General features: G+C 41.2%; 1 protein-coding gene across 3 annotated transcripts in view; it reads left to right on the top strand.

Moving 5' to 3' along the window:
• PREX1 (phosphatidylinositol-3,4,5-trisphosphate dependent Rac exchange factor 1) overlaps positions 1-12761 on the top strand; it is a 118852-nt gene that overhangs the window by 37175 nt on the left and 68916 nt on the right. For all 3 annotated transcript variants that reach the window (XM_039719264.1, XM_039719266.1, XM_039719265.1), the window contains exon 2: positions 11723-11794. In XM_039719264.1, the coding sequence (XP_039575198.1) occupies positions 11723-11794 (72 nt within the window). The remainder of the gene's footprint in view (positions 1-11722; positions 11795-12761) is intronic.

Raw genomic sequence — 12761 nt, 5'->3', positions numbered from 1 at the left:
AATTGACAAGGCATTGGGAGTGATGGGATAAAAGCCATGTAAATTAGCAGTATGATAATGAGCCAGAAATCCCATCAGGAGCAAGGGACCTGTCACTTTTAAGGCTCAGGTTAGAACTTACTAACTGTAGAATTATGCCCATGCAATCAGCATGTGCATTTGAAACAGGTGCTTTGTTGTATGGTGCCAGTGATAGAAGAGCAACCAGCCAAGAGCCAATAACAGTGAGCAGGGAGTAATTTGTGTGGTCTGTTTCAAACCAAATGGTCATGCATAGCTTTGCTGTGGTATTCAAAAAATAAAGAGGTTCAGCACAGGTTCTCTACTTAGCAAACAGTAATCAAATGCTTTGCTTTTACTGTTTTCTACTCCATTTGCCAGAAGTAATAAAACAAGGAGTAGCATAGGGACTTGTGGATAATTGCATCTTGCCTTATGTTGCTTTTTAGAACAGTAAGTGAAGCCAACAGATGTTTGGATTGCTACCTGGAGAGAGCCAGGAGTCACTGAAAAGGGCTTTGAGCAGACAGCAGACCTTTACTACTGAGGGATCTTGTAGTGCCCCGAATACCATCCTGCTAGGGGAGAAATAAAAGTCAAAACAAAACTCCAGCCATCTTGCCAGAATATATATAAAGGGATTGTAATGCTTATAGGTTCCACTCAAATCTGGAGGCACTAATGACAAACTACGTTCCATTGAAAATATAGTAAGCATCAGAATCAAATCATGCACAGCCACCTAGCTATAGTGATGATGTGCTCTCAGCTGTGAGGTGCTTTCAGTAGAGCATTGCCCTGAAGAAGATTTTAGGTTTTTTGGAGGTGAATTAAAGAATAAGTAAAATTAATATAAATACCTCTTGTGACATCCTGTGCTTATTACTTCCTGCTGTGGTTTCTCGATGTTTCTCGTGGGTGTTTTGTATTACCTGCTTTCCGTCCCAAGTGGCTGACAGCAAGAGCAAGGCCCTTTGCTTTGGCACGGCTGTTTTTGTGTTGTCAGGGATGTTGGTGTCAGAGCTTTGTGTTGGCTTTTCAAAGTTCAGTTAAGTGGCCTGGAGATTTTTTTTTTTCTTGTTTAGCTTCTCTTCTGCTTCCTGCTATAAGACTAGCAGAGAGTATTCTAAGCTTTCCTCTCCAGAAAACCACAGGACAGCTTTCAGCGTCAGTAGATTGAAAAAAGGAAGGTGGGCTCTTCCCAGTTCGGAGGAGTGATTCCCAGAGTACATAGGGCAAGACACTGCTTAGGCTGTTAGCAAAGAAGAAAGGATTGCAGTTCCAGTTTTCCTCCTGTTTTTGCTTTGTCCACCATCTGTAGTGCATTTAAACTCAGTTCCTTAATTTGGTACGTGGCTCAAATAAAAAGGGTTTTGATAAAGGATCCGGTATTGATATGGAAGTTGATGGAGCATCCAGAATTTCCTGGTACCTTTACTGTGCAAAGACTGAAATAGTTCACTAGAACAGATGTTGCCTCTATGAGCTTCTAAACACTTATTCTTACAAAACTTTTAGATCTATTGCATTTTCTATGGGAATGACCAACACTTATTTAAAAATATGTCTGATGTCTAAATTCAACTTTTTGTGTGTGTTTTGCCTTTTAAGTTGGCTAACGCAGTTGTGCTTAGGTATGCAAATTGGGTGTGTTTTTTCTCTGAACAGTCAGCTATTTAGGCAGAGTAGCTGTGAAAAGGGATCCACAAATGGAGCCTATTTATAATCCAGGACTTCACACTTTATTTTGTACAAGTAAAATTGGTTACTGTTTTAACACAAAACTGAGTTGAAACAGACATTTATTTAATTGGCAGAACTTTAAATTCCAGCTTTGTGTAGGGAATTCCAAACATCTGCATAGATGCACCACAAGGCACTGGTAGTCTGAGAGTGTTTCTTTTATTACATTCTGTGGTGTTTTTCCACTCTAAATATTTTATTACAAATAAAAGCCCTGCTCTGTGTGAGCACTCAGTAACTGGCAATCAGCTGAGTTCACAGATGCAATTGGTACTCTCTTGCAAAGGCTAAATTCAATCCAGTGTGTAAATGGGGTAGATGAGGTTTAAACCAGCTATTTGCTTTGGCCCAGCATGCACCTGAGCTTTGGCAGCATATTTTCAGATTTGTTCTTTAGACTGATAGAGATGGATCCTTGGGGGAAGTAGTGCCAGCAGTGTCTGAGGTGACTGGTGATGGATTTGGGTTGGGAGTTGCTGCACTGGCAGATAGGATGAATGACAGGGGACTTGGCTCTAAGGGAACTCCTGTGTGAATTTCTTTGCTAGATTGTAGGTGCTACTAATCAGTCTCTAATGAAAAGGAAGCTGAATGGAAAGTATTGCAGAAGAGAAGATGGCAGCCTGAATAAAATGTACTAAACACACCAGCCAGTGCACTGGCATGCAGGCAGTGTGCTTGATGCCCTTTCTTCCGCAGGGACAATTCCTGTGGCTGGATGGAGTGGTGAACAAAGGCATACGTAATCCTAAGAGCAGCTCTGCAGACATGAGATACCTACATTGAAAATAGTTCTGTTTCCAGAGGACTACCCTGGTGATAGGTCCCTAAGCTGCTCTAATAATTATTTTTTGTAATGCAGTGGAGAAAGCTGTGGCGGTGCTGAGAAGAGGGCAGATTGCAGAAAGAGATTGAAGATTGGAGAGATGTGCTTCATGTTTCCTAGCAATGTAATGCAGTTGGCCTCAGATGAAGGAAGGTCAAATTTTTTCTGGTTTTCATTTAAAAATGTCATGATACTTCAAAAAAACTGTTTTGATCACAAAGCCCTTCTAAAATTAAAATTTTATTAATTCCTTTTAAGGTTTTCCATCTATTTGCACCTCTATAAAGAAAGAGCAAGTGTATATACCGAAGCTACATTTTTAGCTTTGCTCTAGACTATGCATGGATTAGAAACACAGCTACCAACACCACCCTCCTGTCACAAGCCAGAACACCAGACCTGGCACCAGCAGCACCAGCACGGCCTCACAGACCCTGCAGGCCAGTCTGAGGCCATGGGAAGGCTGGGGAAGGCAATCTGCCTGCTGGAGCCCTTCAGTTCAGGCGCTGCAGCAAGCTTCACTAGCTCAACTTCCCCTTTATGTTTAACATATAATGGTCTCATTCTTCACTCTGTTTCACAGGAAGCTGGAGTTTAAGACTGTGTGTGATATGATTGTGTTCTGCAAGAACGTGTGTGCAGAGAAGGAATGCCACCATGAGAGAGAGGTTTTCTTCAGTCTGTCGCAAGAAAACAAATGTATTTGAAGGGGAACCATGAAACCCAGCTCTGGCTGGTTTGAGGCAGTGGAATGGGTGGTGTTTTTAGACTCATCTAGCTCTTAGACCAGTCAAAATGGCATATTTTCCATTTCATTTCAGGAAATGTGATCGGTTGCCATTGAGTATTGGGTGCAGTGAAGAGTTTAGGTCTGTGTGCACACCCCAAATGGGTGTGGTTTTGAGTAGCCTAAATGTTCCAGGTATGTAAAGCTGGGCAGAAACCCTGACCCAGTAAGCTGAGTAAGCTTTCTGAGGATGTTTCTAAGGTGCTCTGTGGTCAGAGGTTGGCCTTTAGGTCTGTAGTGCTGTTTCTGAAAGAGAAGGAAAAAAACCCAAGGGCCATGAATGACATTGCTTTCACGGAGGTATCTGTTTTTGTTAAAATGTTGGTATTATATTTCATAATTAATTAAGGATTTTCTCCTGCCTGTTTTTTCCCAAACAGTCTGTGCTTTCCACTGTGTTGCAGTATAGGCAATCTGGTGGGGAAACTGAGCCATTCCCATGAGCACCAAGGTGGTGCACACTTCAAAACAGTGCAGACTGGTTAGGAAAACCACTCAGATCAGCTGCTGGACCTTCAGCCAAACCATCTCTTCCTGCTCTGGGGTAGTAATAAAAGTGTACTTGTGAAGTTCATTTGTCTAATTCTTTTTTTAAACCAACATGCGAAAGATGCTCTATGGTTTTTCCCCCCCTCTTTTCTTTTCTGTGTGTAAATAATTGCAAATACATCAAGGCAGATTTTGCATGTGCAGCTGTGCGTGCAACCCGTCTGTGTGTGCAAGGGCAGTCACCGGCTGAGGACGAAGCATGTGCTAAGAAATTGGCAACTCAAAAGCTCAGTTCCTTTCTTTCCTGTGGTAGGAAGTGTAAGTGCACACGCAGTTTTCCTCTGTGTTGTCTATTTAATGCTTAGCGTATTAAGTGTATTTCCATCACTGGGAAGAGAAAGAGTAGAAGAGGAAGAGAATAGTCTTTCTGATAGCAAAGTTCTTCAGCTTAGATTGTTATCTTGAAATACTATTTGAAGAAATTCTAATTTTTGCTGCAGTTTCGTTCATCATCTTGATTGTACTTTTTTTGGATACCACTTGATGTTTCTAGTCTCTCTGCTGCTTCTACATCCCTCCTGAAAAAAGAGTAGCTATGTAGAGCCTGAAACCTGATTAAACATCCCCTGGTGCTGATAGGATCTTAGTAGCTGGAGCCTCTAACGTAGAACTGGTTGCAATCTGCAGGCATCTCTTCACTATGAACACAGCGAATGTGAGTAATTTGAGTTGAATCCTGAAAAATGCATGTGTTGTTTACTGGGCCTTTACTTCTGAAACAAACTTCTGTTAAAGTGCCATAAAGACTGAGTAAAGACAGGCTTGTCCGGATTTATTTCTCTACATAAAAGAGGAATGAAGTAAACCACACTGTTCAACCAAACTTTGTCCTGAAAGCATTTTGAAGAGTGCCGTGGTACAATAAGATGATTAAAATAATCTCATTATTGTAGAACAGGGAAAATGACATGAAGAGGCCAGTGAAAAGGAGAATATTCCAAAGGCTTGAGAGAATTATTCATGTAGCTTTCTTAAATTTTTTTTGAAAATCCAAACAAATACATTTTCTATGGATACTTGAATGGGCTGGAATCTTCCAGGGATAGATATTCACAAAAACGGCATGCTTAAGCAAAGAAGAGGAGGGGTTTGGGGAGTTTTTAAAGTCTACAGTAATGAGATTATTCTAAGTGTTATTGTACAGGAGGGAGAGCATGAAGAGGAGTCAAGAGAAGTTAGGGTATGGGAGATATGCAGAAATTAATAGCAATGAGTCCTGAAGGATTTCAGAGTTGTGACATATAGCTTTTGGGCCCCTGAGGTAAATTGGGATCTTCTGACCCGTCTGAGAATGCAAATATTAGTGACTGGGGGGAACTAGCAGAGGTCAGGGTAATGATGGAGAAGAGACAATGGCCCTTCTGCAGCACCAGCCTGTCTTTCACTTCACAAAAGGTTTTTGTAATTTAAATGAAAACTGCTCCTCCTTAAGAAAGGGATCTCTCTCTGGAGTGAGAAACACTGCAGTATCTCTCTATGACTTCCCTTCAGTTCCACCTCCCTCCATCAGTCAAAGCATGAATTTGGTTTGACTGGCTTTTTTGTTGCAGAATTCCAGTGTAAACAGCAGTAGGCTGCAAGCGCAGATAATAGTCCGGGATCTTTTTAGAGCTTTATTTGTAAAAGACTTTTTCTGGGAAATGCTGCTAGATCAGCTCACCTGTGATTAGTCCCAGAATACCACCGTGCTATGAATGTTCATGCCTGTGAATTTTGCATGTGTCAACTTGCAGTGCCCCCATGTCCCTAAGTGTCCATGAGTGACTGAGACAGTCCTGATTCACTTCTAGAGACGATTCAGTAGCACTCAAGACCCTGGAATTTGTATTTGCCAATGCAGTGAGAGGGGTACAGCAGAGGACTGTGGTCTGAGCTAAATTTGTCACCCAGGCTCACTCTTGACAGAAAGGGAAAACCTTTCTAGATTATAATTCAGTCTCTTCTGAAACATCCTCCTAAAGCAGTAACTCACCCTCTAAGTGCCTGGCCCATTGCTCTGTTGGAGTGGGAACCTGGATCACTAACTCAGGGAAGGCTTCAGCTTTCAGGTGGTGCGAGATGAGGTGAATCCTCACTTAAGCCCCAGAGATTTCTTGATAGAGGCCTTTTTGTGCTGGACCTGTGTCAAGAAATTCAAAGTGAGAAGAAAGCAGTTGAAATGTCTGAGTCCTTAAAGCTCAGCTGAAAGTCCCAGTGCTGTGGCATGCCAGTATTTTGTGATTGATTTGGTGTTATAGGCAGTGTAACAACAACAAAACAGATGTAGGATAAATCAGCCAAGTGTGGTCATAACTGCAGGAATCTTAAAATTCAGGATTGGCTAAGGACAAATCAGAGTTTTGGAATTATCTCAGGCATGTACTTCATAATAACAGTAGCTGTTTCTTTTATCTAGTATTTAAAGAAATAATCAAGTTTATTTATTCAAACATTTTATTCATACATGCACTTATTAATTAATTTTAAATGGCAGAATTTCTGAATGCTCCTTTATATTTAATTCAGTATTTATCAGCATTCACCATATGTCAGATTAAGAAGTGGGGAAGAAGTTTCAAATTGCCATGATCAATGCTTAGTAAATGTTTATTGAATTGCCAGTGTGAGTGGTGGTTTTGTAATATGGGTACATGTATTTATTGATTATGTATCTATACAATTAAAAAAATACCCATCAAAAGTATGCTTCAGGTCAAAGGATCTCTCCCTTGTGACATATCTGAATTTTGCAGCTGAAGCTGCATATATTTTCTGAGGGTCTTTCCAGTTTCACCTGAAATGGAATCTGCTTATTTTGCAAATGTCCGTGCAGTCTGCTGTGCGAAGAGATGGTGCCTCCTGTAACTCCTGTGCTTTTGTGTGTGTGAAATGATTGCACAGCTTCTACAGCTCAGACTGCCTGAGCTGTTTGCAGAGAGTGTTTGATGCTCCGTGATGTGTGTGACTTTTTCCTTTTCTTTTTTTTTTCTTTTTTTTTTTTGCTTTTTTTTTTTTTGCTTTTTATTAATCACCTTGGTTAGCTAATAATTTAGTTCCTCTTTAGGGGATAGATAAAAAAAAGTACCAATAAGCTTTGAGGCTTTAAAGTCAGTTTTATACACAGGAAGCCTGAAATCAGGGCAATAAAAGATATTTCTGGTGCTATTTCCTCTTACTAAACACCTCTGTCTATCAGGCAAGTCCCTGTTCAGGTATTTGCTGATGAATTAATTTGCCTGTAGAGCTCAGCTACAGCTACAGTGTTTTTTCAGAGTTGCTCTCTCTCACAGCTGTGGCTCTATTGTTTAGGAGAATTTTAGTATAATGCACTCATCTGATGCTTAAGTTCTTCCTTCTTCTCCAGACATTGATAATATAAAATGTGTTTTTATAGAAATACTAATATAGCAGCCAGTAATACTGGATTGCCAGTAAGAGGTATAGTAACAGGCTCTTTAAAAGTAGTACTGTTGCTTCAGTATTGCTCCATTTTACATGTGTAATGCTAGTAATATCAAAGGAGTTGCTTCTGATTTCCAATATTCTAACTTAATTTCACAACACAAAAACCTGAGTCAGGCCCAGTATTCTACATTGTACACTGGCATTTGCCCAGGACAGGAAGAGATATTGGAAAACCAGTCATCTGTGTTTGCTCAAGAACTACTTCATCTGTCTTTAAAATCCAGCTGTCTCTAGGATGGACATCAGTAGATGTTGGTTAACAGTGCTCAGCACTGCAGGCCGTGGCAGGAGCAGCAGAACTGAAGCAGGTTCACCCCAGCTGAGGTGTCTGGGCTCCAAGCTGGGTGGTGACCCAAGCCTGTGAGCCATACAACACCCTTGAAGGGAAATGCTGAAAGATTTGAATAGCCCTGTGCAGTCATTGTTATGTTGCTTTTATTATTTATTACATTGTCTTCCAGACTTCAGGTCAACTCATGTGAGAACTGCATTTAACATGTGGGATGGGGATGCAGAATATTTGTTTCCTATCATTTGTGTAGAGCTTTAGCTTATGAACTGCATATCTGATACAAAGCAAAAGAACATGATCAAAATGACAAGGTTCAAAGCTAACAATTGAGTAATATGAGCAAGGATACATCTGCTCTTAAAACTTGAACTTCAGCAAACACTCAATTTGTCAGACTATTTCAGTAAAGCTGAAAGGTTCTCACAGTTGCTTTGAGCTGCTTTGCTAAAGAAATAGGGTTTTTTGGTATGGGGGCAAATACTTCTAACAGCTGAATTTAGTGGCAACTAATTCAAGTGATGAAAAAACCAGAAATTAAAACTACGCTTGCAAGTTCTGTAGTTGCAAGGTGAAGATGCTAGTGGTGGTTAAATGTTGGTATTTATTGTTCATGTCACCTCTTAATTTGTCACTGTGAACACATTTTCTTTGAAACAAGATGTCTGCACTTGCAAGAAGCTTTAAACAATTGATGACACAAGTGTAAAGCAATTTATTAATATTAACTCTGAAAATTCCAGGCTCATTTAGATCCCTGGACCCTTGTTCTGAATCAGTCCTGATCACTGATGAGTTTAATGAAATTGTCTTAAGTGCAATGTGACATTCCAGTCAGCTGTTCAGGAAACAGGTTTTACAGGATTGTGCTTTAAGTTGTTGCTTCTCCAGCAGCCCGGTTGCCTCACCGCTGTCTGTTTCTGTTCTCCTTTTCGTTTCCCTCAGGGGCAGGCACACTTTGCCTGCCTTGCTGTTTAGTAAGAAGTCTCTTGCTATTTCTGAATGTTTGAGGAAGTATCTGCCTTAAACATGAATTCTGAGAAGGGGCATGAGCAAACTGTCACTGCCTCATCCCTAGTGTGTGTGTTACTTGTGTAACTTCTGCTACATAGAAGATGGAAAATACTGATTTTCCCTGGTTAAGGCTGCAAGCTGAGTTCAGCAAGGCCCATATGAAAAGCATTTAAGAGTTATCCCAGTTGCTTCATGTGTTTCATATGTGCCACTCTTTCATGTGACAACAATGAACAATTAGCAGATTCTTTCCTTAAAATATACTCTGTGCTTTTGCGGTTTAGAGGTGCTGCAAAGACACTCAAAACAATAGGATTTCATTGAAACAGTGGATTATGAGGACTGTGAATAGAAGAACAAAACATTTTCATACAAAAGGGGCCATTAAAAATACTTATTTAATGAAATGAACTTTTATACTTAAATTTCATTCTAGATTTGTAGTATGTTTCTGTTAGTCCGTATTGGAAGGAACTTGTCCAACATGATGTGAAGCAGAAAGGAAACATTTCATTCTGCCCATTCTAATTTGTCATAGATTTGCTTGAATCCTGCAAAGCTTTATACTGTAAGACAAAGTATAAATCATGCTTATGTATGACATGAGGAGCATCAGCTGTGGCCTGCTGAGTTTGGGAAGAGCAGACCTCTGGGACAACAAGCTACAGTGCACAAATAAACATTATGTTACCACAGCAGAATTTTAAACCAAAACAAGTCTTCTCTGGACTGTTTTCCTAATCCTGAGCACATTAAAATGGAAGACGGGGCCTGTACTATCTTTGTCAGGAGAATGAAAATTGACCAGCCTGGTTTCCCACTTTTCCCCTGCCTTGTGCCATGACCTGTTCTTGTTCTGGATCCATGGGCTCTTCCAGTGCTTCTCTCTTCCTCTGCTGCCCAAGCAAACAGCTTGGGTTGCTCAGCCGTGGCCCAGTGTGAGCACAGTGGAGCACTCAGAGTGGCAGGGGAGCAATGCAGCGTGGGGGAATGAGGAGGAAAGATGTTGTGCTGCCATCTTCTTATCTCTGCTTTTTGTGAAGTCGTTATCCTTCTAAGTCCTGACCAGGGTACAACAAGAAGATAGAAGGAGGCAGCGCCTACTTTTGATGCCTGTTCGTCACTTTCAGCTCTTCAACAGCCTCAGGGGTCTGCAGTTGGTTGTTGTTTCAGTAATGCCTGATCGTTTCAGAGAAGAGGAAACGAACAGCGTGCCACAGTAGAGATTTCTGCTCTTGATTGCAATGGAGGGGTGATTGTGATCGTCTTGCAGTGTCCTGGGAATTATTTCAGAGTTCCTAGGTCATACTTCCAAGATTTCCTAAGGAAGCTGACCCCCATTCTTCCACATCTCCTTGGAGGCTAGTTGCTGCAGAGATTGAAGGTGTTGCACATGAAAGGGATTATACTGTGGGGTCCCTGAAAGCTCCTTGAAAAATGCCAAGGACAGGACCCCTTGAATTTGTATATGAGTTGTGTAGAGTGTGAAGTAGTTGGAGCAGCCAGAGAGAATTTGTAACTTAAGGTGGCCAGACAAGCTTTTACCTTTTCAACTACTTCCTTTCTATAACATTTTGGAATGTAAATAAGATATAGGCATGGCAAGTTTTTTAATATTCATCCACCACCACGTTCTCTCTTTTGGCATTACTTTTGTGATGTTCTGTTCCAAATAACTCTGATATTCCACTAAATCAATAGGTCTCATGAAAGATCATAGCACTCCCTCTCCACAAAAGAGTTGCACACTACTTGTGTAATAGATCTTGGAATCTGTGCCACCAGAGGGCTAGTGCTGGTACAGATGAGAGTAGACCCTAATAAAACAAGTAGCACAAAAAAATCACTGCAGAAGTTTGGGAAATGCTGACCTGAATGTCAGAATAACATCTCTGGGAAAAGGGTTGCTTTTTCCAAGCAGGAAGTGGTTTGGAAGAAAGTGGTGTTGCCATGTGAACGGGACATGCAGCATTATCTCCGTGAGCTGCCGTTTAATAGCTTGTGGTTTTCATACTTTTTATTTGAATGACTGTGTTGCAAAAGAATCTTCTTGCACCTCAGTAGGTATTGAAAAATGGGGAACAAACTTGTTCTGCATCTACTAAGTTTTGTTAATTTGAGGGGAATTGCATTTTGGAAAATAGACTATTAAATTTGTAAGACCAAAATCTTTTGTAACTGTCTTGTTTTATTATTAGTGGATAGACTGCTGTCCATGCACATGGAGGCAAATCAGAGGCTGTAGGAGATTGGAACGACTATCTATAGAGTAGACTGTCTGTTTCTCTTCTTGGTTTTTCATCCTTCTTCCTCTCTCTGCTTCTATGGCTTTTTTATTTTTTATTTGATTTTCCTCCCTTCTTTTCTGCCTTTCTTGTGCTCACATCGTGTGGTCTTTTCAGACAGGCATCACAAAAAAGCTGTTTTTTAGATTAACCGTCTCCACTCTTTTACTGGCACAGAGTTGTGCAGAGCTGATGGAAGGAGAAACTTAACCTAAGTGAAAAGTTCTAGTATTGCTTCGTCTTTTTTTAACAACTGAAATAAAGTGAACAGGACAGTATATCACAGGTGCTGTCTGATGATTTCCATTTCCCTTCTCTGCATACTGAGACTGTTGAACTTGTCCCTAGCCCCAGCTCATGGCTCTGATGTGCCTCAGCTCCAGCAGTGTGACTGTCCCTTCCTTGTTACTGCAGTCCCTTGCTGACACACATCTCTGCGGGGTAAGCACGCTGCCCCGGGGGCGGACCAGCTGCATCCTGGAAACCTTCAGAGGAGCCAATGAACCCTGCTGTAGTCACTGCTAGTAACAGATAATTAAAGCTAAAAGCTTCAACAAAGGGAAGACTGTTATTGTCAGGCAAAGCCCAACAGCTTGTAGGAAATGTCTTTGGTAGTGCCTGCATGCAGCCTGGATATCTGTGGTGGGGAGTTTGTAAATGTTTACATTCTTTCAGTCCTAAAGGTCATCAGCTATACTGTGTTGATGGGAACCTAGAGGAAATAAAAGAGTGAAATCAAACTATTATCAAACAATTTGAACATAAATCTTCTTTTATCTCTGCAGGCATTTCTTCACCGGATCCGACAGAATGCAGTGGACAAAGCTGAGAAGTACATAACAGAGGAGAATGTTAAGGTATTTCTTCTGTCTTCCTTGCTATGAATATCAAATATCAAACATCAAATATTGATGCTTATTATTAAGCTGATTGCCTAAGGAAAGGAGCTCGTGTTGACAGTTTATCTGTCAATCTGTTTGCCCATTCTTATAGCTGTCATCTTCCAGTAATTTTTCATCTCACCGGCTAAATTTAGTAAAATTTGACAACAGTGTAGTGTTGTCAGAAATACTAACTTTTGGCAAGATTTGTGAAATGCTGAGAAGAGTACTGAGGGGCCATTTCAATGTCTTTGAGAGGAAAGACAGGGAATCTCCAGCCCTTGTCTGTTTTGTTTGACAATATTCAGTTAGCCAATTTGCATCTGCTGTTTTCTACTAATAGAAATTTGATAGGGCTTATGAGAAGGAGGCAAGAATTTTCCTTTGTGTTCTTGTGGAAAGGAATTTGGGTTTTTGTGGGAGGTCTATATATTGTGAGACCCTTGCATGAGGAGGTTTCTGAATGAATTTTGCACTGGTAATAGTTAAGGGACATAGAGAACTGTGAGGTACAGGCTTCTCTAGTGCCTGTGGTCACAGGGGTTCGTGTTGTTCATTAATGTCATAAATACACAAAACACTTTCTTGTAGTTATTTGGCTATAAAACTCACCTTGTACCCATATGCGCATGAAATCAAACCCCTCTTCATGCCCAAACGCAAGTGAAACCCACTGGTGAGTGGGACAGAGCGCAGTTTGTTTGCCACAGGATGGTGCTTTACTGCGCCCCTTTGGAGCTCCTGAATCAGCAGCCGCAGGAGCTGTGTCACACCTGCAGTGCTGCAGCTGGCGCATTTCCCCTGGCTGGCTCCTCCGTTTCCTGTGCCAGGCTTCCTGCGTGTTCCAGGTGAGCAGGGTTCCAGCCCCTCCTTGGCTGTCAGTTCTTCAGGCCAGCAAGGTGTGGTATTGACTGGCTGGCATCAGAAGGGGCTGGGAACAAGA

The sequence above is a fragment of the Passer montanus genome, unplaced genomic scaffold (assembly GCF_014805655.1).
Source record: "Passer montanus isolate IOZ18808 unplaced genomic scaffold, ASM1480565v1 scaffold41, whole genome shotgun sequence".
Taxonomy (NCBI): domain Eukaryota; kingdom Metazoa; phylum Chordata; class Aves; order Passeriformes; family Passeridae; genus Passer; species Passer montanus.
This window is presented reverse-complemented; position numbering and strand designations above follow the sequence as displayed.